Here is a 27,522-nt window from a genome sequence, read left to right on the forward strand (position 1 = left end):
ATTGCATGTCCATATGTAGTACCCCAGAAACTTATAAGCAAGGTAATGAGTCGTCTTCTTTGGGTTTCCAGTCTACTGACCTTCTCCCCCACTCCCCAAAAAATCCCCGACACAAACATATCTTTTTTTAATTTAGAGTTCAACTCCTCAAAATGTGACAAGTGCTTCCTGCAAACTATTTTAAATTGATGAAAAGGAAAACACTTAGAGGAAATGTTGATAGAGAATATCATCTTGTCTCTGAAGTGTTTTTTGATAAGTGCTAAAGGGTCTGTCGATGACATTTAATATTGCTGCAGCAATTTAATGTTATTGTAGCAAATAAAGTATGCAAGTAAATCTACTTGCTTTTTTTGCCCCCCCCCCTTTTTTTTTTTACAATTAGATTTGAATGAGATTTTTTTTAATGTAAAAAGGTACTTATAGGAGATGGATAGCAGCTTATTTTAAGAGTTTCATTAGGCTGCTGTCCAATCCAAAAGGTCCAATTGATCACTCTTTATGGAGTCAAAAGATCTTGGATATCTCTCTTGACTTTTTTGCTCTATTGATCTTTTTTGAAGTGAAAAAACCCCAAATATGATGCATTATACATGGGATAAAGCCATGTCTAATTCTTTGCCGTCTGTCTCCAAATCAGTTGAGACAAAAGGAGGTGGGTATTAACTGATCATGTTTGCAGCATGGATGGACACAAAAGTTTGTTTTCATGCCAATGCATCAATCCATAGAAAATGCAATGGTCTAGAAATGTGCTGAGCTAGCATAATGCTGCTGCTGCATGCCTTGAGGCTGCCGCTGGGGTACACAACGCTGTTGCACCGCTTTGCTGTGCTGCTTTGGTGGACCCAAAAAGGCTTCAGAACCAGCCTCGAGGGCAAGAGTGAGGAAACCAGTGAAAACCAAGGACCATCCCCTCCTGCAGTACTCTGAGCAAAATTGGATAAAAGAGCCTTGTTTTCATACTTTCTATGACAAAAAGTAAGCTACAGCACACAGACTGACACTAACCAGCAGGCAGCACTTCATCAAGGTAGGGATAACGCCTCTAGGAGGGAGGCAGGATGCCGCTCCGCGCAATGGTGCGGTACAAAGGCAATAAATTGTTTCAAATTCCCGAGGCTGGGGAAAGGGCTCTGGCTGCATTGCATTACTCTTAAGGTTAAACTAGCATAAGCAATGTGTGTTACACAAATGTGCAGAGAGGCGCTGCGTAAAATCCCTTGCTGTCACTACACAATCTATAGCCAACACGCTATGGGAAACGAGGTCGGGTTTGAGTCGATTTGACGCTGGTCGTGTTCCCCAGTTGGTGTCAGAACACAGACACTTTGCAGGATGGCAGTGTTCAAATGATGCTGTAGTTTGTACTGATGCAGTATCTTATTAGCTTTGGCAATTTCTCTCTCCCTCTGTCCCTGTTGCTGTAATCACTCATATTTTGAGAGGCACGAAGGGGAAAGAACACTGAAGGTGTAGGTAGGAAAACTTTTTTGCTCTCTTCTCTCTTTCTGCCATCCACCCTCTGATCCAGATCTCGGTTGCTGCCTCCCTCTCGTACCCTGTAATCACTTTCCCTTTTCTGCAGCAAGGGTCCTTTTGTTACAGACACACTATTTTTAATTATTTTTTTTAATCCCCCATTTTATTGTAAGAAACATCTACAGCTTTTTAGCTATGGCTTTCAAAGACTTGCACACAAGAAAGGGATTTCTGAATTTTATATTTTGCTGGTGACAAAACTGCAGCACAGAGGGATGGTGCGATTTGCAAGGAATTCATCTCCTGCAGGGGAGCCTGCTGCTGGGCTGGCCTGCCCTCCCCAGGGTGACCCGCAGCACTTCCAGGAGCATCTTATTTATGTCTATATTCAATGAGAATGAATGGAGAGCTGTGGCCCACAGACTGTGGAAATTCTGATTTTATGATTGTAACGGGCTTTTTTCTCCTGGTTTCTGTTGCCTGCTCTGTATTAACATTTCAGAGATGTCCACAATGGTCTGCAATTCCTCTGTTCAAAGGAAAGAGGTGGGAGGAGAACAGTCGTCCTAAATTTCTCAGACTACCTGTGCAGTTAATACGCCATTCTGGTTGATAAATTGTATTATTTCCATTAGGCTGGGTGGACAGGGAGAAAGGAAGGGTATTTTATACTTCTTCCACCTGACAGAAACCAACAGAAGCTATATCCTGCATATATTTACCAGCTCCTCTGCTCCTAAACCATAATATTTGGTTAGTGACATTAATAAACCTGAACTGGTCACACCTATGATATGAGATTGTTTGTAAACCAATGACAGCACTACCACACCATTTTACTATCTGGTTCTTGTTTCCAGGACTTTTTAAAATTAGTTATATCCAGAAATTCTACATACACAGTGTATTCTCAATACGTAAGTTTTGTATATGCGTGCTTGTGTTATATACATAAAATGAAATCTAGATTAGCTATAGAGAAAAATAAAAGGCTTGTTTCAAAATTATTGGAATAAAACCATGCTAGATCTGCTTGAAGTGCCCCGAAACTGCATTCTGTACTCAGAGCTAGTGTACTTTCTCCAGATGTACAGCCTTATGTACCCATTAATGGAGAATATAGAGGTTGATTTCCTGCTATAAGTGCCAAACTCAGTGCAGTCTTAACTAAAAGCACTCGGTTTTGGACGAAGGTTAGCTACCTGCCTCTGGAGGGTGCTAGGATGCTAGTCTACTGTAAGACTGTACATTATATTTGTCTTTTTGGGGAGGATCATCCCACAGAATGGCAAGCCACTGTAGATCCTGCAGTGTGGACATAGCTTTAAAGAGACGTTTGCGAAAAGTGTTGAACTCTAGTGGGATTTTCAGACTGGCTGGGTGACCCACATCACGCTAGCAGTAGCCACGTAGCTATGAAGATCCCATTAGCCACTCAGCCAGGCTTTCAGAGGCTCAAATTCCTTACTATACGTGACCACCAGGAATGCAAGTATCCTGAAGGTCAAAGGGTAAAGTGACTTCCAAAACCAGGACATATTTGCTTTTAAAACTCTATCCTTTGTGTGTGTGTGCGTTTGTTTACTGCAGGATCTAGTTTATGCTATCCAGGCAGCTCTGAGTGCAGGAGTGCTTGACATTTCACTTCAAAGCTGTACCTTTGGATGACTGGAGGTGAGTCCTGCCCTCAACTGGTGTGAATCCCTCCAGCCTGAGTGAAATCTGCAGTTGTGTTGATTTGTATAGTAGCTGATATTAAAGACTGCTTCCTCTGTGTTCCCCAGGAGCCCGTGCTCCAGAGCCACCGATGTCCTTGCTGTCTATCCTAGTGAATTAAAACAATTATGAAATTAGCACAAAGCTTCTGGTTGCTCCTTGAGAATAACATATGCCTATGTGCTAGAACAGAAATTCCTGGAAAAAGGACTGTTAGTGCTCTAGCTTCCAGCTGAAGTGTAACCCAACCAATCTCACTGGTCACAGCCAGTCTGAAGGATGGCTGTTTAATATTGGGAGTCAAATATCGGTTGATACCTTTATGTTGATATTTGAAACTATACCTTGCCATCGAGCTAGCCCTTGCAAAGAAAAAATCAATTACAAAACTTATGTATAAATGCGTTCCACTTCATTCTCTCAGCCATTCAATAACTAAATAGGCTCAATGTTTTCTTTTAGGTCCTTTCTTCCTGCTCGTCCTTTGGCCCTGCCCCATTGCAGGAAAGCCCAGGAACAGAGATAACAGAGATAACTGCTCCTCTAAATGGAACTTGTTGTTCACTGTCTTTAACAACTTTTTTCCTTGCTTCTGCACCTCTTAAATAAAATTTGCAAGAAGGGAGGAATTAATGCATGCAAAATAAACCAGAGGTATAGCTCAACCTTGTGCAAAACAAAGACATGTTGGGAAATATACGGTGCAGGCATCCTGTTCTTGTAGAAATGTGGTAGCATATTTACTGCTCTTCTCTGCTCCTCTCTTGCATGAATGTTTCCCAGAAAAATTAATTTTGCTATTCCGTCTTTTTCCATTGTGCTCAGAAAATGCTGTACAGTTGCTCCAAGAGCAAACTCTCATAATTGGATCTAGATGGCAGCATGTTGTATTTCTGAATGTGTAAATGGGATGTCATGGCTGAGAAATGCAAAACTGTCAAGTGTCCATTTACTAATACCAAGTAGCTCTATGCTAGGCTGACCACAGAAATACCTCTTTCAGTTTCAAGTGTTTAATATATTTCACATCCTGACAGCCTCCTATTATGGATTACAGACTTTTCTTGTACCTTATGAGCCAGAGCCCCATTCACTGATAATGAATCCCCGAACACTCGGGCCCTTAATGCAGCTGTTTGTGCAGCAGCACAAAAAGGAAGATGGGAGTGAGATTTTTGTGTTGACAAAGCACTAATTTTAATAATGACAAATTGTTTCTCTAGAATTCAGCACTATTCATATTCATGACCCTTCTGCTACTGAAGCAAAATCATTTATGCGCCTGAAAACTGCTTTTTTACTTTTACTCTTTCCACTCTGCACATCTTTTTATATTTTTGCGTTCTTGACAGGATAATCAAATATTTCCCAAACATCATATCTCTAAAGAAAGCAACAAAGGCAGTGTTTGGAAAGAAACATTTTTGTCTTTGATTGAAGGGGAAACAAAAATGTTGAATGGCGTTTTATTTCCCATGCCCATATTCATTACAGGGACTGTATTCCACCCAAAGCGCTTCCAGCGATGGGAGGGGACGCTGCTGTCGATCAGTGGTGGTACGTGGCCTCGGCACAGCTACGCAACTGCGGTAGTGTTTCTATGTTGCTTTAACATTCCCTATTCAAAGACCAAAATTTTCTCGCGTTTACCCAGGAACGCTTTCTACTTTTCCATTATTTAGTTGGTATGATTAAATGAATTCTTTATTATTGACAGAAAAATCCTGTGCGTTGTTCCTTTCCCTATGAGAATAAAGTTGCGATGTTTGTTTTTTATTTCTATTTTCTAATATTTACCCAAGCCTTGCTTCTAAAATAAAGGCTAAATCGTGACCACATTCCAACGCAGCAACTGTTTCCCATGTTATATATGTCTTTGACACCCCTGATGCGTGGGGTTCTAGCTGAAGAAAGCTACTTAGGAGATTCCACTCCATTAGTTATATATGTATTTTTTTAAAAGCCTGCAATTAAAAAAAGTGGTGTTTGGGTTTTTTTTTTGCTATTAAGGCATGCTTTCAGAGTCTGTGAAAAAATAACTGCTGCTGTTGATGACTTTATGCAATCAGTGTGTAGCTGCATTAGGGTGGAAAAACTAAATGGATTTTTTTTATGTCTGTTCATTTGTCACACTTGTATAAGTGATCAGCAGTACATCTAATTGTGGCCAAAGTTTAATGAATCCTGCGCAAATGCGGTGCTACCAGTTACGACTGTGGGTCCCGTGAAGTCTTTGTGGAAGTCTAGAGCAAATCAATCCTCCTGTTACAAGCAAATATTTTCATTTTTAAGTGACATTCATGATATAAGAATTTGTTTTGTTGCCATCTGTGTTTTCTCATTGAAAAGACTTCCTTAGACTATACAATTCCTCTAAAAAAAAAAAAAAAATCTATTCAGTTCAGGTTCAAGAATAAACCCAACTTCAAATTACACAAATGAACCAGATGAAAATGGATTTGGGTGCTATTGTCTTAAGTCAGGTTTGTACACCAACCGTTTCTGACGGAATAATGAAAGTACCGTCAAAGATAGAGCTCTGAGAAGTCTCAGATGGTTTTGGTCTTCAGTTTTCAAAGATGATCAAAGGAGTTTGTATAAGGAGATGGCTATCAATAACCCTTTTCCTTGATGGTGTATGTTGCGTGCTCCTTGTTAACTTCTATCGAGCAACTAGAAAATACTGGTTGAGGCAGTCAACCTCTTTAGTCGTAATCCTCTACAGATAAAAATCAGTTCAGCTTCAATTATTTTGTGCCAATAAATAATGTGAGTATTCCTTGGCATCGGTTTATGATACCAAATTACATCCCACTCTGGCTGCATCTACAGAAAATCGTTAAGATTTCTCTATTACTGCAATGAAATAATGATAGTTCTCCCTTACTGTTCTTAATGTCACAAATATTGTCCTGACAGTACCGCTGTGGCAGCAGGAGGGCTGGCCTGAGCTGATGGGTGAATGACCACCACGGGCCAGCGTTAGTCCAAGGTCCTCTGCAGTGCCTTTGAGTGGTGCGCCGTCGGCAGGCTCTTCTAAGCCTTCTATATATCACAGCATGGAAAAATGAAAAAATAGTTCTAAATAACACATTGTGCCTCCCCTGTATATGTGGGTAAAGTAAAATTTTTGCTTTTGGATCTGTGGGAGTGAAATAATGACAGCACTGATCATTTGGGCCCCTCGCTACAAGAAGGACATTGAGGTGCTGGAGCGTGCCCCAAGAAGGGCAATGAGGCTGGCGGAGGGTCTGGAGCTCGAGGCTGGTGAGGAGCAGCTGAGGGAGCTGGGGTTGTTTAGCCTGGAGAAAAGGAGGCTGAGGGGGGACCTTATTGCTCTCTACGACTATGTGAAAGGAGGTTGTAGCCAGGTGGAGGTGGATCTCTTCTCCCAAGTAACAAGTGATAGGACAAGAGGAAATGGCCTCAAGTTGTGCCAGGGGAGGTTTAGATTGGATATCAGGAAAAATTTCTTCACTGAAAGGGTTATTGAGCACTGGAACAGGCTGCCCAGGGAGGTAGTTGAGTCCCAGTCCCTGGAGGTATTTAAAAGATGGGTAGATGTGGCGCTTAGGGACATGGCTTAGTGGTGGACTTGGCAGTGTTCGGTTTACAGTTGGACTTGATGATCTTAAGGGTCTTTTCCAACCTCAATGATGCTATGGAAATATGTCACTCTAAAACATATTTTCTAAGATCCAGGAAGGAACAGATACACCAACTGGAAGAAGGGGACACTGGGCACTTACAAGAAATCTTACGGCTGTCTCCTCTTTAGGACCAGTATGTCCTGCGCAGCAGACTGCCTGATCCTTGGCACTGCGTCATTTTGCTGAATCTGAGTTCCAGGTGAAGGCTGGATCCAAACCTCTCATGGGGATCAGAGGGGGGTGGTGCTAATTAGTGCTGCCCTGGCAGAGAGCTGTTTGGGCAGGAGGTGGGGACAGCCCTACCTAACCCTGTGGAGACAGGGAGGTGGGGTGCCCCGGGCTATTGCCCACTTCTCTGCATGAAGTTGGCTCTGGTGTGTGGGGGGGTAGATGACTGCATCTGTGGAGCTCCTGCTTTTATTTCTTAGCTGGCATCGCCCCAGTGAGAGGGACTGTGCCCAGCCAGAAATGTCACAAACTGCTCTGCAACACGGAGCAGGTCTATAGAGGACGAGACATCCAGGCGAGGGTTGTGAGTGGCATTAAAACCCAGCGGTTAAATAAAGTGCTGGATTGGATGTGGATGAAAATATTTTGTTCAGATTGCACCCACATGTGTATGGGAAGACAACAGATGATATCTGAGTGCTCAGGCTGGAGCCATGACCATTAGCCAGCCTCCAGGCTTTGCTGCTTCTACCCTCACCAAGTTTTCCCAGCGTTTGGCCTTATTTCTAGGAAGGGGTCAGCTTTGCTCTTATTTGTGCATGCTTGCTGATATCTAATTACATAATGGCATGTTTTAGTAGCATGTAGATATTATAGATAATCCAGGAGGGATAACTTTTTAGTGTGGATTAAATATCTTTGCAGCAAAACTAATTACTTTTCCAGAATTTCCAAAATATCTTATGGGGCCTCTTACTTGTGTGAGTGGAAAATAGTCAGAAAATTTCTTCCTGTTTGCCTTTTATTTTAATGGAAATAAACTGTTCTCATTACTTTGAAGAAATCTAAATGCGGTGCTTATGTTTTAAGCAACATTAAACTTTAGTTATGTAGACCGCAGAGGATATGATGAGATATAATTAAGAGAGAGTTTGCTCTACGCATGTAGTACCTGCATGGCTGCGATTCCTGGATAAGAAGAGGAGACTTTGCCACTCAGGAATCTGCGTAAACAACTAGAGAGCATTCAACCAGGGGAGCCAGCAGTGGCCAGGCTGCCAAACAGCTAATAACAGTGGTGGTAAATATTTATGAACGCTGCATTTGAGCCAAGCTGTGTGCTTGACTCAAGTCTCTCTGCGTGCACGCTGTGAGTCACCTGGGAATGCTCCATCAAATTTCTCTCACCTGCAATGACCTGGGGTTACGTTTTGTCATCTCACAGCTTGGAGATGTCCCCTGGCTACTCTGGTAGGTTCTAGCAAAGACAATATTTCTAGGCAGGATGAAACTAGTCCTGAAGTAAACGCGGACTTTAAGGCTGGCGGACTGACCACCTTAAGAAATGAAGCATTTGCTTTAGCACTGCAGGTGCATAACGTATTGCTCGGGGGCCTGTTGGTGTTAATGCCCACAGAGGAAGCACAGTGTTTCACAGATCACAGTTCAATACAACAGGCAAAGATGCAAGCTGCCCTGTTCTCTTCAGCAGGACTTCAGTAAGTTCAACAGTAGCCTGACCTAATGCCAGTGCTTTTTTTTTTTTTTTTTTTTTTTTTTAACTGGCTCTTTGGTCATTTGGTCATTTTTCTCTCTATTTACCCTTCCAGTCAATGAGTTAAAACATAATCCTCTGAGCCAGCTGAACTTTGGGAAAAATGTGCTCACATATCTGCTAATGGCAAATAATGGTCAAAATGATTATTAGTTTGGATAAGAGTCCATAAGTGACTTTCTCTGACATTTCTCTTTATAGATGTGCTTAAATAAGATCTGGTTCTAACTGTGTTTTGAATGATGGAATGAATAACGTCTATTATGGTTAATGTGGCACTTCATAGGCTCCAGGTAGAGGAAGGTAAAGCCTCTCGGAGCAATACTGACATTCCCTATGGAAATTACTGCCCAGCACACAGAGTTGTAGAATAACTGTAAATCATCCCGTTTAAGCTGAGCCCTCTTATAAACACTGAATAAGAGTTTTCACCAGGATACCTTCTTTCAAACTGCAAAGAAAGAAATGCCAGGCAAGTTGATATAGATTGGGGAGATGCAGGAAGTTTATCATTTGTTTTTATAACTGTTCTACTGTCACGTTGCTGTTCTTGCAGTTTTGTGAAGTCCTGACTGCTCTATGTTCTAGAGTATTCATAAATGATGATTAATTAATCCATTTTGGTGGCTTACTCTGAGCAAACAAAACTTAGAGTTAATTTAATTCTCCACTCCTGGTTTTAGAAGAAAAAAAAATACAGCATTTTCAGTTCACTAGAGGATATAATATTCTCAAATCAGCCACTTTCCAATTAATTTTGAATGGCCAACACAGCAAGGAAATTTTGTTCTTGTCCATTTACTTCTATTAAGGATTCATTTTCAATAATCAGAGAATTCTGAGTCAGCTCATTTTTACCTTAAAGGCTTGCTCCTGACACTTTAATAAATTATCGTATGGTGTGTGCTTGAAGGTAACAGATTCTTTTTCTCTTTACCCAATAACCCTCTTGTTGACACTCAGTCATTTATTACTATTTCTGCCATCACCAAACTTGCTGGGAAGTAATTCTGATAAAGTACTAAAATGCATGGTGTGGAGTATCAGCTTTCATAAAGAAGGAAAATGTCGTGAAAGAGGGAAAGGAGATGTGTTATCCTTGAAATATTTTCTTCATGCTCTGAGTTTCAAGCTAATTAGTTTCTAAATACGCTGCTGAAGGCTTGAGCTTCCATGGGATAATATTTTCCTACACCAGCTCTTTGCAGCTGGGGTAGCCATGTGGGATGAAAGAAAAAAGAATGATTTACAAAGGGGGGAAAAAAGATTCAAAAGCCTGAGCAAGGGTGCAGTGGATTTAATCATACACCTGGAGTTGGAAGATAAAAGTGGCTTCAAGTTTTATGTTTGTATTATAATATTTCTATCATGTTATCAGTGCTGACAGGACTTCTAGTTGCAAAAGGAAATATCTTCAGGGGAAGGGGCGATTGTGCTCTAGATACAGGCACTTTTGTAGTGTGCTATCTTTCAAAACAAATGTATGTTTGTTGTATTGAACCTTAATACGTGCTGGGGCAGGAAGAAAACAGTATTTACGATGCCGAACGTGCGTGGGATGTAAGTACTCTTCTGAATAAAGAAGAGATACTACCCCCTTCCTCGGGCCAAAGCTAATGACCAAGTCCTGCAGTTATCCTGCCTGCCCAGGCAGCTGGGAGCTGGTTAATAACAAAACTCCCTTTTAATTTGGTAGAACGAACCTATCCCTCTTCTCGTGTTGGAGAGGGACACGCCTGCCCCTATATGCAGTAGCTTGCTAATTATGGCTCAACAAGTATTGACATTTTTTGTATTGGGGAGGTTGCTTGCTTTCTTTTCCCTGTTCCTGAAATATGCTGGCATGCTCTATTCACAGGCCCTTAGCAGAACTGCATTATGAATTATTTTTGGATTGCAGTGTATTTCCTACAATGCCCAAGGTTATTTTTTATTCTTTCTACAGCTATGCTCAGAGAAACAAAGCAAATAAAAAGAAAAATATTATTAACGCTCAAGACGTTTCATAATAACACTCCCAAATCTCTTGTGGAAGGTATGAATTAACCCCTCTCTGCATTTACTTTTAATATTCTGGAGCAATAACGTGTGATTCTCATCTGTTCTTGTCATGAGTGAGAGCAGGAAACAAGAACAAAATGTTCGAAGTACGACACATGCGGGACATGCAGAATCTAGGCCTCACAGACGGGAAATGAACACTAACCCTTTAGTTACGGTGAGAGTTTTAAAATGTAAATGCTTTTAAGTGGCCTTCAAAATTAAAAGCGTCCCATGACACTTAGAAAGAATTTGCCTATCTCTGCAACGCGTGATCACGCCTTGTTCAAAGTTAGAATAATAATGTACCTTATTATGGACTGTCTGTAGCTTCTTCTGAGTTGACTTCAAAGTTACCTTTCAATCACAAGTCTGATTTCACTCTCGACAACCAAATTCTTGCAGAAGAAGCTAATCTTCCTGAAATTCATATGCCACATTTCATCTCGGGTTAAAGCTGCTTAGGGATGTTTGACTGAAGTAGGAAGAGGAGTTTAAAAAAAGTGTTTAACTTTTCCCTTTTTCTGCTCCTTTTCTTTCTTGAACTTTCAAAATGGCTTGATCTGTCAGTTGCAAATATGTCTTATTTTGTTGGCTTTGCAGACAAAAAACCGTTTTGTGCAGGGTATGCATGTGTCTCTAGATACTATGTGGCAATGCAGGTATAAATCTAGAGTGAAGAGATTTTTATATGCTTAGAAATAAAATGCAGGAATGGCCTGTGCAAGTTTTTTTGGTGGAACTATGAAAAGGAGACAATGGGAGACTGAATTAAAATGTCCCGTGAGAAGAAGGGGAAAGGAAGAGTTAGCCCAGACGAGTTCATGTGTGTAACAAGGAGAAAAAGGAAGGAAGAATAGGAAAAGAGAAGCATCTCATGAATTAAGACGCTGAATATAAGCAACAATCTGATCCTTGGTAGAGATCTGCAATTTAACCACCTCTCTAGGGATATCTGACTTTCTCGGTCCAGGCTACAGAAAATCTTAATGCACTGTGTTCAGCTGTGACCAGGACAGAGATGGGAATGTCTTGAGATGGTGGGGGTCTCGTATTAGGCGTCATTTTCTGCAAGCTTTTCCACTGTTTGAATGGGCCAAAGATTGGGTCATACTTGGCAAGAAACTTTGCACTTGCATACGCAGCAAGGACTACAACTACTTTGGTTTCAGCGTTAACTTGACGCCATCTCTCAGAAGGGGTTGGTGGCTGCAGACCTGAAATGGGGCTAGAGCAGAGCAGAAAATAGGAAGGGCACTGCAGGAACGGGGCTGGCAGTATTAAGGGTTATCCATTAGCTTTTCAAGGTGAACAGATCATGAGAAAAATATACACCAGACTCGCAAGTAAATCCAATTCACTGACTACTCAACAGAGCAAGTGGGTCTTGCTGGTTCTTGTCAAAGCCTGCTGCACTTATTTTTGCTTTAGGGTTTGACTGAGGTGCCTTTTGTGCTGTCACTTGCTGGCTTAATAAAAAGCTCTCTGGTTTAAAGAGAATTTCTTTTTAGGAGAAATCACTCTCTCACTCTTGTTTGTAGGGGTGATAATATTTAGGGCTGTATTTATTAGCTTATCTTGGCTGTTAAACATTTATGACTGTTCTTTATCGTCTGTGAAGCAGGGGAGTAAAGGAGACGAACCAGAAAACAGATACTGGAAGACCTTGCAGATGCTGAAGATGTGATATATAGAACAATTTGTAAAAGCATGCTTTAAATATGTCAGAGCGTTTCTCAGGAGGCTGAATGAAGGGCAACGGTCAGAGAACATGGACTGAACCCACTTAGTTTTGAGCCTGGCATTTGGATGTGGAAAGTCCTCCTAAATTTAAACTCCAACGGAGTTCCCTAACTTTTCTTAGGAGAGAACTGCTTTTTGCTGCTGAAAGTATTTCAGTTTGGGAACTGTACGTTATGGACAGTCTTTTTTTAATTATAAATTTTCATGGTTTACATTTTGAAGCAAAGCAAGGGATTTGCCCTCTTCATCCCATTTGCTCACTCCACCTCATGCACCGTGTTTCATCATGACAGCAGATGATGTGACCGTGAGTGTGCCTTAGAAAATGCGTTGCTCTGATCGGCGCATCACAGCTTTCGTACCAAAACTCTTTCAAAAAAAAGAAGGTACCTTAATGCAGGTTGATTTTAATGCCAGTTAACTTGCCTTTTTCTACCGAGTATGTCAAAGACAGAAGCGCGTGTAAAGCTGGTTAACGTTTGATGGGAAGGTATTTAAAAAAAAAAAAAAAAAAAAAACAAAAGGCAAAGAAAAGGAATATGGCGCAGCACTGGTGAAGTAAACAAAAAGGAAGGGGGATTTTACAAATATATTCTGGGAATGGATAAAGCTCCTCTAAAGGGCAATTAAGCTAAGTAAATAGTGAGAAGTAGAATTAAAAAAAATGCTGAAAATGACTAAAATGTTTAACTCCTTGGAATGCCATAAATTTTTTTATAGTTATGTAACCTAAGGAAGCAAACATTAAAAAAAAAAAAAAAAAAGTCTTTGAAAGCACCTCAAAGCGCTGCAAAAAGGTTGTAAATAATTGGCAAGGTTTAGGAAGAGAGAAGAGGAAATGATGCTGTTTGAAATGGTTTAAAAAGTAAATAAATAAAAAAAAAAGTCTTGAGTTTATTTTTTCTGTTGAAGCAGTGGAATGCTGTACACCTGCAGAAAACCTGAATATTTTTTCACAAGGGATGGGGTTGCTACAATGCTGGTCAGAGCCACAGAATTATCTGTCATCACATTTACGTAGCTGGGTAATGTTATATTCAGATTAAGGACATGGTATTCTTCTTGTCTGATGCTCTTTTGTATTAAATTCCTGGCTCTGAAGATATGTCTTGAGTAGCAATGTACTTTCTTGTTTTAAGATGTAACTACAATTAATACAGACGTGCATGCTGTTGCAGCACAGTGGTAAGAATCTTAGTCTCAGTTTTGCAAAAAGGTTTATTTTACTATCAAAATTAGGCACAAAAGCAGTTTTACAAAACTTTTTTTTTACATTTGTGATTCATTGAAGTTTTAGATGTCATCTTTCTTTTTCCTCTTCCCTTGCTTATTTCTACTGGCTGTGGTGGTTTTGCTGCTTTATTTTCACCACTGATGTGGAAGTGCTGATGATAACGACTTTCAGGAGTTCTGTCTTAATTAGGATTTAGTGAATGACTGGTTTTTGTTGTTGTTTGTCAAACCACAAAGTAAATAACGTTGATGATGACAAGAACGTATCGCTGAACATCTAGCTTTGGTCTGGCAAGGAAGAAAAAAATATTTCAATTGAGTGTTTCATTGTTTTTCTTGTATCAAATAGTAAAAGGAAAACTCCAAGAGCACAGTAATGTCTCATTTTCTGTCCTAAACTATATGTGTATGTCTTATTTGTAAATACATCTGAAGGTCCTTGTTATTGTTCTAAAGTCTCCAAATGAACAAAAGCCTTCAGAGAGGAGCTAGATTGATACCTTTTGAAAGAGTTGCACTAGTTAGGTTTATTTCAAACCCAGTCTGTTCACTGAGGCTTTTTACACTAACTTTAATGAGCTTTGCTTTGAAGTGCTTATGCAAAGAATAAGTACCCCAAACTCAAGACTTGAGCAGCCTTCCACATTAGCTGCATCCTGGAAAGGTCTGGCTGGGATTCTTGTAACCCTCATTAAAACTCAAAGAAAAGTTGGTTTGATTTCTGTCTGTCTTGGTGGAATTTATCCCTTGTCTGCATACTACTAAATCATCTCTGCCAGACATGACTCATCTTTAGGATTCATAAATTAGAAAGTGAAAATATCTCTCTGAGTCACAGAGTATTCCGTAGATGCCATTTAAAAAAAAAAAAATCCATTGGAAGATCCCCTTGCCAATCTCTCTGCAAACTCTTTATCCTAATGCAGTGTCACTTGGGCATTTTCTAATTTAACCATCTGTGTGGTATTGCTTCATGGAAGTGCAAACATTTTTGGTATATGAGCTTAATATTTATTTGTATTTGCTGAAATTGCTAACTCCAACCTGAGTAATGGATAGGGTTTCTGTAAACTACTTGCTTATCAAGGCTCAGGAGGGAAAAAAAGAGAATTTGCCATTAGCCTTCATTGGTGGCATGTTTTAAAGTTTGGAAAGGCTAGGAGATATTCAGTTCTTGCCTTTTTCAGGATTTAGTTGCAGGCTCCTTACTTCATGCAAAAACTTCATTATCTCCCACCTGCTCCCGGCCCAGGCCACTTTGAGAACTTCTCAGCTGTGAAGTACATGGAATATACACTCACAGAAGAAAGAGTGTTGCAGTTAACCTACTGCAATGTCAATGTTACTGCTTGCCATTATCATTACGAGAGTTGCAGTCTGACCCTAAATTAGTTGTAAATAAATTCTTCCTATCTGATACATTATTCCTATTTAGTAAATTTGCTTCCCCACATTTAATTATTCTTGAAATGTGCTTCAGTAATCAAACTAATTGAAAAAATGTTTAATCAAAACTTGATTATTTAAGTTGTGTGCCTGCTGGCACTTGTTTGAGGGGATGGGATAAAAGATTATAAATGGATGCCATAACAGCCTAAGGCAGCATGAACTTCTCTGTGCTATCTTTTACAACCCATCTTCCCTGCTGAAATCCTGTTAAAAACACAACTACAAATCAAGTCGCTGCTTTGTGCCTGGAAACCCTGGTCTACATTGTCCAGGCAAGGCATTTTCCTGAACAAAGCAGGACTGTAATGCAGATACCATACCCATGCAATGAAAAGAACCGTGATCTATTATTTGTTTTTTAACTCTGCTGGGGGCTGTTTCAGTTAGATGTGACTGACCTGTTGAACGTGTCGATGCCAATGCAGTGAGAGCATTAGATCGGTGGTTATAGGGTTCAAAAGCAGGCAGTAGTCCTGCAAGCTGGCATTGATGTTGACTTTGGTTCTGTTGTGCTTGGGCTGCTATTCATGCTGAAGTTTGTTCATCCACTTATTGTGCATCTGCACCTCTTCAGAACAGCTTGTGTCACCACTTACTCACAGACTTTCAGGTTTCTGTTTCTTTGCCCTGACATCTTAAGCTAGAAGGTGAGAAATAGCTGACTTGTAGTTTGTTTTTAGACAGCTAAATAGCTGTAATCCACAGCAAAAGGTGGTGCTGTGCTGATTTTAATCAAGGCTCTGCGATTATTTCTGAAATTTGAAACAGTCTGCAAACAGACTGTCTTGAAGTGTGTGTGTGCAACACCTGCAATAATTCTATTTACTCGAGAGTAAAGCCTGGCTTTTCACTTCTGGAAGCCTGGCTTCAAAATAACTGTGGACATGAACTGAACTATTCTCAGCTGTACTCTTGTCCTCCCTGACTAGTGAATAGATATGGTACTGGTTGGTGTAAAGGGGCCACTGTTGGACTAGTGAGATGGAGCAAGGAAGCTGGTGCGGGATGGTGAAGAGAAAGAGAGGCCAAACTGTGCGGCACCTCTTTGCACTTTTTTTAGCTAGTGTTGTTAGTCTACTTAATAAGCAACAGATTCACCTACATGGCTCTTAAACAAGGCAAACTGAAAATGAGAGAAGTTTCTTGGTTTTAGTGCTCCAACAGCTTTGGTCATTTCCATGCAGCAGTAGGAGATGCCTTACAGCAGTGATGCTTTCTGTGTAGGTGGGGGTATGAGATGTGGGGTGTGCTGCTCCTCTGTATCCACTCATGGAGTAAGCTCATGCCTACATTGCTCCCACCGAATAGCATTTCTGCACACATGGCTCAAAAATATGACAATTATTTTGTATGTCTGTTTTTTAAGTGTCTCAAATAGTGTGAGAACTACGTTGTTGCTTAGAGGGATGTTGTTACGCATGACACCAGTAGTATGTGTTGCACACTCAAGGACATAGAGCAAAAGAGTGGGAAGACGTGAGGACTGAAAGCCTGCTGGGAATGGTGTTGGAGGTCTGCAGAGAGCCAAAGCCAATGCATCCTTGTCCAGACTGGCTTTTGGGAACAGTCCCTAAAGTAAACCATCCTCAAAACCCAGGCCCAGGATTTTGATTTGGAGGAAACTAGGTAGCTGCCTCCAAAAGAGAAGCCAGGAGCAAATAGACACTTGTGCAATGTGTGGGAGACCAGCTCTTACTATAGCTGCTTTGGGAAGATGTCATTGAACTGCACAGCTCTCTTCATTTTTGGTTTAAGAAGTATATTAGCAATTACTTATGGGTTAGTTTGTTTTTATAGGGAAAGCATCTAGATTTTCAAGCGTCTAAAGCCAAAATGTTCTATATCACATCTAACTTGGAATTGTTGCCCAACTATTGCTAGGCTCATCTACAGCAACATACCAATGTAAAAACTGGCAAAGGGAACAAAAAAAAACCCCACAGAAATGAGACAGGCAACGACCACAAACTTGCTCAGAAGCCCTCTTCTAAATTCTAGCCTACTTGATGATCAAGAAGGCACCTCATAAAATGATAACAAAGTGATCATTTGCTGTAGTTGCAGAAAGGGCTCTGTGAAACCAGATATTCCTTTTTTTGTTTTTTGTTGTCGCCCCTGTGCTTTTCGAACCAGGCAGGGGTAGTGAACAACACCATGCACCATGCGGCAGATAACTAGCTGCGTAAGGAGATTTCTAACCCAATCTTGGACTCTGCAATATTATCTTTTATGGTAATAACACACATAATTTGTATGTAACTTAAGTTGTCATGGTAGCCTGGCAGCGCTGTGCTAGTGCACATGCATACGTTCTCTTTGCACAGGCAGAAATAGTTTTAGACCATCTTCACCCTCCAGAAGAGTGCGCTGCCTATGCGGAGGGATTCCCCTTTCCCCTTGCTGTATGTGCACAACTCTCACTAATGCCGGTGGCAATTGCACGCACCCGCTTGAGACCAGAGCCCGATGAGCAGGAGACTTGTGCAGCCATGTGGCAGTAGAATTAACAGGAGCTACTCTATTTCTGTGAATCTCCTCCACACCAGGAAAGAGTCTGGCTGGTGTTTTTAAAGAGTAGACAAAACGTATTTTTATACAATGTCAATACTGCAAAAATAAAACAATGGTACACGCAATCCCTTTCCTGCAAAACTTGAAGTAGGACAACTGCAACGATGTGTAAAGCAGCCTAAGTGCTAGGGGGGACGGGGCATTCTGGTTAGGATTTTATTTTATAGACATGGTTTCTATCCAGGGACTACATTAGGCATCTCATTCAATGTGACTCAACAACAACACTTTAAATTAGGGTTTTGAAAAAGCCTTTACATTCCTGACCGTTGTTCTTTTCCATAATCCATTTGGAGAGCATGCACTGGTTTACACTGTACAGCTCGGGGTAAACCCCTGAACTGTGCTGTTGGTAAAGCCCTGAACTGCACAGGTTGATACTCAAATCAAAAGGAAGCTTATTAATGAGTGGAGGTGTGTGAGAAGCTTCTAGGATATAAGATGGGAAGTCTCTTGTTGCTATTGCAGTATGCACTGCTGCCAGATTGGAGAACACATCACATTCAAAGCATATTTCTTTTATTCAACTGAATTTGCAATTGGCCAGCAGAATAGGCACTCTATTGATCCTTTTTGGAAGATACCATAGATTTTAGATACTAATCCGTAAACTTTTTCAAATTAACCACCAAAACACCACACTGTCTCTTACACTGAATAAAAGAAAGGTCTTCCCATTTGTTCATTTGTGTGCTCTCCAAACTTGGTGTTTAAAAAAAGGAAAAGGGTGTATGAATACAGATTGTTTTGTTTCATACTCACACCAGTTGCCTTCTCAGATAAGGCTAGATTTTGCTTTTACTGTTGTCAGTCAGTGCATGTTTCATAGGGTAGTGTACCAACCTGACTTGAACGATGGTGGGGTTTTGTGGTATATCTTACTTCAGCTCGCACATGATTAAATTATATTTCTTCCTGTCTGAATAAGCACTTACATTGGAACAGATTCATACCTAACTCAGACTTAGGGAAGTGCCTGTCAGTATTTCACTTGTGTCGCTTAGCTCAGTAAAATATCGGTTTTGATGAGGTAAAGACAGAAAATCATAAAAGTAGGAGGGGGGAATCAAACATTAACAGTATAGAAAAGCTGTTCTTTTCAAATACCACCCAATAATATATATTGCACTTTCGAGTTATTGGAACATAGCTTGGTCAAAACAATGACTTCATGTACTAAAGAAAATTAAAGAAAATCTCCACCCCCTTCTTTGGAAGATGATCTTCTAACTCGGTCATGAACATCACACATATGTGATTAAATCTGAAATGCTTTGCCTGCCGTTACGTACTGCCTTCCTAGGAAAGGTCCTATCTCTGCTGCATCACTCCTGAAACCTAAAAGAGCACCTGTCTGTGCTGCAGGATCTGTCTGGGGAGGGATCTGGCCCTTTCCTGGGGTAAGAAATTGAACCTGGCGGGGGGGGGGAACCTCCTGCGGGGCCGGCACAAGCAGCTGGGGGTGTTAGAGCTCCCAGAAGGAAGATGCTCCAGCACCTCTGAGGTTGGTCCTGCTTGGGAGGTGCCTGGAGAGCCCAGGCTGATGAGTTTTGGAGAGTGTAATAAATGGTGGCATAGACCTATGTTCAATAATAGCCTTTAGAATAATTTTTAGAGTAATTGAAGAGCTACCCTTCCCCTAGCCTCAGCCTGTCTTTGGAAAGAACATTTGCATGCAATTGTTTAAAAGATCCAAAGGCTGAAATTTCTAATGAGCAACTGTGAGGTTGTGGCTTCTCGCTTATTTGCTGTCCGTAAGAAAGAAAAACCTGAAGTTAGGGAAAAGGCGAGTTGTAGGGGAAGAAGTCAGGGCGGCCTGAGCATGCTCACAGGCTTGGACATGGAATAGGTGTTTGACTGAGGAATTGGGGCTATTCTAAGCATCTCTCATGGAGTAAGAAACACTCTGCTAGACTGCTGCACTGCCTAAATCTGAGGAAATCTTCAGGTAAGTGAAAGATGCACAGGTATTGATAAAAGTATGATAAAGCTAAGGATAAATTCCAGCCGCATCCCAAGACAGTGATGAGTCAAGTGACACTTAAGAAAACTATGGGAAGAAAAGCCAGCCTGAGACAACTGCAGGTAATGGAGAGACAGGATAAAGAACGGGGATATTTTTTATTCTCAAATTAGGTGTCACGTGTATGGTACAGAAAAATTCCTCACAGAAATGTCCCATTTTAAGCCCACTGAATCTTTGACTTAGATGCCAACTTAGCTCCCCTGCCAAAATTTTCACCTAATTATATAATACCAAAATCTATATTTAGGTCTCTAAATAAAAGTGACCTGGATTTGAGAGTTAGCTCCACCTGAAGTTTCTTTAGCTCTGCAGAGAAGTCAATGAGCACTGCAATATAAAACCACTGAAATTAGGCCACCCAGCAAGACACAAGACATTTATCTTGTAAGTAGTATAGCTTGTTTGGGTGGAACAGGAAGAAGGGAGAACAATGGCAAAAAAATAGATGATATGATTTTTTTTTTTTTTTGTTCTTCTTCCTTCCACCTCCAGGCTGTTGTTCGCAGGCAAGAGAAATGTGACTTCAAAATACAGCATTTACAGTCAGGTAGCTTTCCTCCTTGATCCTTCGTAAGCCCAATCACACCTATGCACCCACCTACATCGTGTTGTCATATGTGTGTGTGCATGTGTATATTAGCACAGCGCAGTTCAGACCGCTTTATTAGTTGAGAGACAAAATTGTGTGATAGGGCTGCAAATCATCCTTAAAGTCTGTGGCACTTTTGGTTAAACCGTATATATGTGTGTGTTTATACATATGTAGGTTGTTTGTATGTGCATACATACATACATACAGTTTATGGTTCATCTAATGTTGACAGAGAAAAAGAAATGCAGCACTGAGCAAAGCCAAAATGTTCATTAGAAGGCTATGTACTGCTTGGGGTATATTTTAGCTGCACAAAACCTATTTTTAAGAGCCAGTGGTGGGGGAATGATATCAGGCCTGAGCCCTGGGGTTTCCATCGAGTTATATCAGGAGTGCCTGAGGAGCCAAGCTTATGGAAAAAAGGAAAAGCGGAATAAGACTACACAGCTTTCTCTACCCTCACTGGTTTCTTTCAGTCTCAGTCAGGCAAGTCAGAGCACTCTTCTCTCATTGGGACCCGGCTTCAGGTTGGGAAACAGTATGGAGCTCAAATTAATGCATTTTCCAGTAACTTGTTGCAGGCAGTTGCAGTTAGAAATTAGCAGAAGACACTTTGCTCCTTTCCTCTTAAACTGCTTGCTACTTTTGAGCAAGTGGTCTTGATTTTTATTTCCCAAACAAGATCAAAGAAAACTGATCTCCTTCCCTTCCTCCCTCCCTCCTCCCCATGAGTCAGTGTATCCAAAAAACAGCAAAAGAAGGTACCTACGGGATTCAGGAGAATCGTGAGGAAGAGTTCACCTCCTCGGATACTTTTGTCCAGCTCCTGAGGACCCCCAGGATATTCCTTGTAAAAAATAGTATGAGTGAAAAGGCCACAGGTCTGTCGAGGGAGCACCTGAGAACAAAACAACAGCGTCGTTGTGACATTAACTTCCTTCCGCAAACTTACGCTGGCACAGCCACCCGAATCCCTCCAGCAACTCAAAGAACCCAAACTGCACCCCCTTCTGCTTCTGCGCTTTGGCGTGTCTATGTATGGGCTCCTTTGTGCCTTCTGTACTCGCATGGTAAGCAAGCGCGGTCCTGCAGATGTGGAGATTTCCAGGCGCCAGCTCTGAAAAGCTGCAACACACATGTGCTGAGCTTTCATGCAGACTGTTTTATTCAGCTCCTACGCTCATAATAAGTATTTGTTTCCTGACATGTGGAAGAGGAAGAAAACAAAAAGCCAAACCTCTCTTCCCTTAGCTAGGTTAGTTTACTAGCAGATAAATAGTGCTTCCTGGCCATCTTTGCTATCTCAGGCAATTAATCTTATTGTTCTTGAGACATTGAAATGAATTTGTGTTCAAGGCTGCGAACCACAAAAGACCTGTTGCTTCATACTTTCCTCAGCCCTGAAAACCATACTGAGCCCCTCATTCGTGTTTGTGAAATGTGTACGGGACTGGTGGGAGGCTCGCATGAGACCAGCCCGAGGTCAGCTCCCCATCCCACCATAAATCAAGAGGCTGCGAGTCAGAAACAAGCCAGCTAGCAGGCATGGGAAAAGAAACTCATCTTGGGGAACTAGATGATTTAGTTACATTATTAGCTAGTACTATCAAAGGGCTCTGGTAAAGTAAAGATGACAACTGCCAGGGCTTATGGGTATTGCCTAATCCATGCAGAGACATAATTCACCTGGGGAAGGCCTTTTGTTTCCCTCCAGTCAGTGTTTTTGCTTTTCTACTTGGTTAAAACAACAAATAAAACCTACACTCAGCAGAGAATTTTAGTATGTGTGTAAATACACTGCTGAATTTGAGTCTATTTCAATAGTAATTGGACTCTGCACAGTAACTTCTTGGTTTTGATTAAGATGTTCCTTTTGTCTTGTTTAGGGGATCACAATTTTGACTTTATATGCATAGGCAATATTCAACTCTGCTGGGGCTTTAAAGCATCCCAGGACCTGCCCTTGAAATATTTCTAACTTCATTTATGCATATTCAATTTTTGTTTCATCTATCTATAGGCTTGCAAGTGGCTGGTAGGATTGGCCAAATAATTTTATATATTTTCCTGCCCTTCATGCAGTTGAAATGTGTATGTGAGGAACCTTTTCTCTCTTCGCACAAATGCGTGGTCTGGAAGAGCTGGGTACGTGTCCGGTCCCTGGCTCTGGAAGTTTCAGAAGAAAAGCTCGGAACAAAGCCTCAGACAAGTGTCATACTTGCTGGAGGAGATTACTTATACCTGCTCACCTTCCCGGGTGGTGGATTTCTAAACCTTTCATGCATAAAGATGAACCAGGGCTTGAAACATAGGTCTTAGGCAGTCTAATGAATTTCATAGTATGCATTTATAACTCGGTTAATAGTTGCTGGGACTCCAAGTACATTTAGTTTCTGAGGATTACGTTTGCAGTTGCCTGAGTTTGTGTGACTTTTTTTTTTATTTTTTTTTGTTTTTAAAACTGGCTGCATAACAAATGCACTATTTTGGCATCCTTACAAATCCTCGGTCACAGAGAATTTTAATGATTGCTGTAAAACTTGAAGCATTTGGTAAAAATAGAATACTTTTGAGTCACTTAAAGTACTATCGCTATGAAGCATGGAAATGCAGTGTACCATGATGCCATTGTGGATGAAGCCCCGTCTGTACCGTGCAGGCTTCAGGTGTGGGTATTCTTCTGTGCTGGTCACTCGGATGTGCCAGACCTTCTTCCAGGCCTCGTACAGCTGGATGTGAACCGGGTAGACCCCAGAGTGGTGCGGAGCCACTGCGTACCCCATGCCAGTTGGTATGCCATGCTCCTGCGACACAGCAGAGGGAGGAATATATTTAGGAACAGAAAAAGAACATGTAATTATTTAAAGCTTACTTTTTCCTGCAGACAGCAGCATCGGAGAAGCTGTTGTCCTTGGACAGACTTGTATCTATCTGATTGTAGCACAAGCTAAAAAGGGGAGGGAGATGAGGGGAACTGGAGTTACAGTTTGATAACTGCAGAGTGATAAATAATCCTCGTGGATTATGCTATGTTACTGTTATGTGGAATAGATTTGCCTGCCTGTTTGTTACATATTGAATGCATTTTAATATGCATCCTACCTGTTTGCTTCTTTTTAAAGGTAATCTAGTAAGCTCATGCTGCTTATTTACTAAACTATCAAACAATATTAGAGCAGTAAACAGATGGAAAAAAATGTTGCAGTGACATATGTGGGATTTTTTGTTTCTTATTTCTGGAACAAGAGCAAGATTCCCTCCTGATTTAAAAAATAAATAAATAAGTATCCCCCCATAGCTTCTGAATCTGCTTATATTTTTCCATGGTGTTGAGGTAGTAGCAAAAAAAGCTGGACTTTGATGGATATCTTTTTCATTTCATAAATATTTATTTAGCCCCATTTCTATGACAAAATATGTGCATTTTCATGAATATAATCTCTAGGTTATCTTGAAAATATCTTGCAATGGCACAGTGAGGTAGTTAATGTGCAGGCAGAAAGAATTAAGGAAGAAGCTTAACTGCGAGTGTGCTGGGCACGTTCCCTTCACTCCTGATGCTGTCCTGCCTTTGTTCTGCTCTTCATCCCTCCCGCTCCCGACTTAGCGTGGGCTGCCTGAAAACCCCATCTGATGATGAGGCCTGATAACCACATCTATAGACCGGGATATATTTAAAAGAGAGGAAATTATTTGAAGTGTAAGCTATGCATGTGAAAATGAGGTAATTAGTTTCATTGGTCTGAGTGACTATTCAGAAACGCATCTGGCATTTATCATCAGCTACTGGCAGAAAGAAAGGCTGCACTCTGCCTTTTCTGCTGAGGCTCATTTCCAGCAGGTCCAGTAAAAGCCCTTTTCAACTCTCCCATGGCATCTCCAGGTTGCAGGGTGTCTTGCCACTGTGGCTCTAGCCAGATCACTTCCCGTGCTCTGGGTGTTTATTAAGTTCATTTTACTCCCAGTACTACAGGATACATCAGCTGTTTTCTGTTCATATAAAATTGATGTTCAGAGGGAAATGGATAAACTGTGAGACAATGGGTTTTTTGGTTGGTAGGGTTTGGTTTTGTTTTTTTTTTTTTGGTCTTTCCTCTTGCCTTCCTGTTGATTACTTTAATTCCAGGAACAGCAGGTTCTGCTGGGCATCTTCAAGTAGTTTGCAAAGAAAGGCTTTTGGTTCATTGACAAAAATTAAGTTAAATCGGTGGGGAACTCTTGTTCATACATCATATCACATAATGGAACCACTTAAAATTATCCATTCCTTATTAGTAAAGATCTTAGGTTACTGACTGATCTTGAAAAAAAGAAACCCAAACTCACTATTTCGTAATTTACTGAGAGCAAAATGTAATTTCTGCTTATTAATGTTGTTACCTACCTGAAAGGCATGAGTCAGTTTAAGGGTGAAATGAGGAATAGCTCTATAATGAGAAGTGTTAAATCCCTCTTTTCTCTATTTTTTTGCTATGAACATGTACAAAGGAAAAAGGTGTATCTAAAGGTTTCTGAAAAATCTGGCCATTCATTACTCTGCCTGAGTAATCTATGATGCTCATGCTGTCAAATATACTGTGTTAACTTAAATACACTGTATTAACTTGAATCCTCAAACCTTCACCAAACCTATGTTAGGGAGTATACGGACACGTAAATGTAAGGCAAATGTGTCCTGAGCTAGGTAATGAACGCTGCTCTGAATGATATGTGCAGAAGCAGGTATCTGGATGAATACATGCACAATCCTGTTCATCTACTTACTATTTGCTGCTGGTACTACCATAGCAACAGAATGGTGAAATGGTAATCTGCCACTCACAAATAAAATAAGGCAGCTTTTCATAAGTTCTCAATATAAAAAGCTAATTAGCCTCTGAATAAAACTTGCACACTGCATAGTTCATCACGCAAACACGTCAGTCACTCTGATACCCAATATGACTTTAAGAAGAAACAACTAACAGATAATGAGATTTTCTTTGGTCAGTTCCATGTTCGGTTTACTTGGGTAAATGAAATACCATACGTCCTCTTTTAGTGATTTCTGTTGCTCTGTTTCCTTTTTTCCTCTCATTTTGTTATTAAATTCAGTTTGGGATTTGGAAGTAATTTGTTAAAGGAGGAGTATACGTTTGAATCTAAGCTATTCGGCAAAATGGGAGATGCCTGTAGTGAGTGTATTTTCTTATATATTCTAGGGAACAATTTCCTACAAGATTTTATTGGGTTATTTTTGCATTCAAGACTTCAGTTGATGTTTTGGGGGTTTGGTTTTGTTTTTTTTTTTCATTTCAAAAATTGTTCAAAAACTTTTTGCGTGTGTTTGTCTAGTTTGGAAAACTTCTGGCCCTTTTTGGTACTGTGAACAGCAGCATTATGTTCCTTTGCACGCTTAAGCTGGGACCCCCGAGCTATTAATTTTGGATGGGTTAAATCTGTATTCCTCTTTTACTTGTGAGTTAAGAGACTTTAAATTCTAATTTAAATGACAGTGTAAGCTGAAGCAGTGGACAAGTTCAATATTAAAGGAGAACCACTGTTACAACCTGTGAGAGAGGGGGAAGACGATGAAAACAATTGTTGCATTTTTGGCAGAAAATCCCCCGAGTTGTCGCTACTTCCCATGCATTGGTTTGCATCATGGAGCAGCCTGGCAGCACGCGACCTACCTTGTTTTAAGGGCTAGACCAGACGAGAGGATGCTCTCCAGGAGCACCCCTCACGTCCTCCAGGCACCAGTGAGCAAGTGGTATGTGGATCAGACAACTACTAGCTCAAAATAACCCTCCCTCTGATGCCTGCGTGGGGCCAGCACATCTGGCCAGCGGCAGCTGCTGCACGTGGCAGTGCCCAGGGAGTTGCTGTCTCGTGCTCATGCTGATGCACATTGGAAACTCATAGTCCTGCCAATGCAGCCTGGCTCGTCTGCGCACCCTCCAAAGTTACCTTGCCCAGAGCCCGTGCGTAGGACAGGTACTTTTACGGGTGATCCGAAAGGCTGAAGCAATCTGCCAAGGCTGCTTATCTCTCTCAATTATCAGCTTCGTTCAAGCAAGTGAAGATTTGCTTGAGACTCCTAACCTCTTTTGACCTTCGTATTTGTACAGAAATGGGCTGTGTTTGCCATTAGTCAGCATGTGCTCTGTGTACTTATTCTGCATTTGCAAAAAACTCTTCTGCTAAAGAAAGGGCACTGCTCTCCAGAAGGAGGTATATTCTCAACAGGTAAGTTTGCGTTCCTATAGCAGTTTTCCTGTGAGCAGATGTTGGAAATTTGAGTAAAAAACAGCATCTGGAAGATTGACTATTTATATTAGCAGGATCTTGTCTGACAGAAAACCCCCAGGTTTTGATCACACCAAATATTGCATGTCCTTGTTAAAATGCAGTAAGAAATAAAATGAAACAAAACCTAAAACTGTTTTAATACAACTGGCATTCTGGTTCTTAAAGATCACTGGTGATTTGTTTTACAGAAACATCTAGTATTGGCCATTGTCAGACAGAGAATAAAAAAGCAACCTTTTAATTTATTAGATCTTATGTCTACTGTAGATCTTTTCACAGAGTTGAACTGCAGGATTCCCTTTGGTGCAAAGACTTTTATTAGATGAAAAAGTTAACAATACAACCTCAGAGAAGTTTGGTAACTTTTTGACTTTGTCCAACAGTAGGTGATAGATAGTAGTACTTATTAAAATGTCACCTTCCAAAGTTAAAAGATTTTAATGAGCTTTGCATATTTTTAGTACTGGGATATATTTCTAATATTGCTGCATGTGGGTGAGATTTCCAATAAGACATTATATGTTACTATTTCAGTTTAAAATACTTAGTAGAGTTTCTCTTATTTGGTAAATGAATTTGCTACTTTCTTGCTTGTCAGCACGCACAAAAATGTTGTGTTGTATTTTATCCTTTATGGACACATGATTTTTGTTCTCAAGGTTTACGCTTCTGGATAATTTTTATTGAGAAATATTTCAGCTTTCAATTACTTTTAGTTCAATTCAAACTTTTAAAATCTGCTTAAAAGCTCTCTAGCTAGACAAGACGGTTCAGCATATGAGAGGCGATAGTTATTGAGATATAGGGGCTGTGTGTTGGTATTTGCTTTCACCGTTGTTTTTTCAACTCTGTGGTGTGCTTCCTTGCCCTGTGGCTGTACAATGTGCCAAGCAGAGAGAACAAGGGGTCTTGATGAAGCAGGTTTTCTGGTGTCGGTGTCGGATCCAGGATTGACAGGGATGTGGGAAAAGCCAGCTTGTCACCAGTCTTATATAGGAGTCCCCCA

General features: G+C 40.8%; 1 protein-coding gene across 2 annotated transcripts in view; it reads right to left on the reverse strand.

Moving 5' to 3' along the window:
• Window positions 1-27,522, reverse strand: part of LOC309592236 (bifunctional heparan sulfate N-deacetylase/N-sulfotransferase 4) — a gene marked incomplete at its 3' end in the record, with an annotated part of 147,178 nt that overhangs the window by 17,563 nt on the left and 102,093 nt on the right. For both annotated transcript variants that reach the window (XM_082315438.1, XM_082315439.1), the window contains 2 exons: window positions 22,844-23,029; window positions 20,995-21,123 (listed from right to left, as the gene is read on the reverse strand). In XM_082315438.1, coding sequence (XP_082171564.1) covers window positions 20,995-21,123; window positions 22,844-23,029 — 315 coding nt within the window. The remainder of the gene's footprint in view (window positions 1-20,994; window positions 21,124-22,843; window positions 23,030-27,522) is intronic.

This window comes from Platalea leucorodia, assembly GCF_965183815.1.
Source record: "Platalea leucorodia genome assembly, chromosome: 6".
In the NCBI taxonomy this organism is placed as follows: Eukaryota; Metazoa; Chordata; class Aves; order Pelecaniformes; family Threskiornithidae; genus Platalea; species Platalea leucorodia.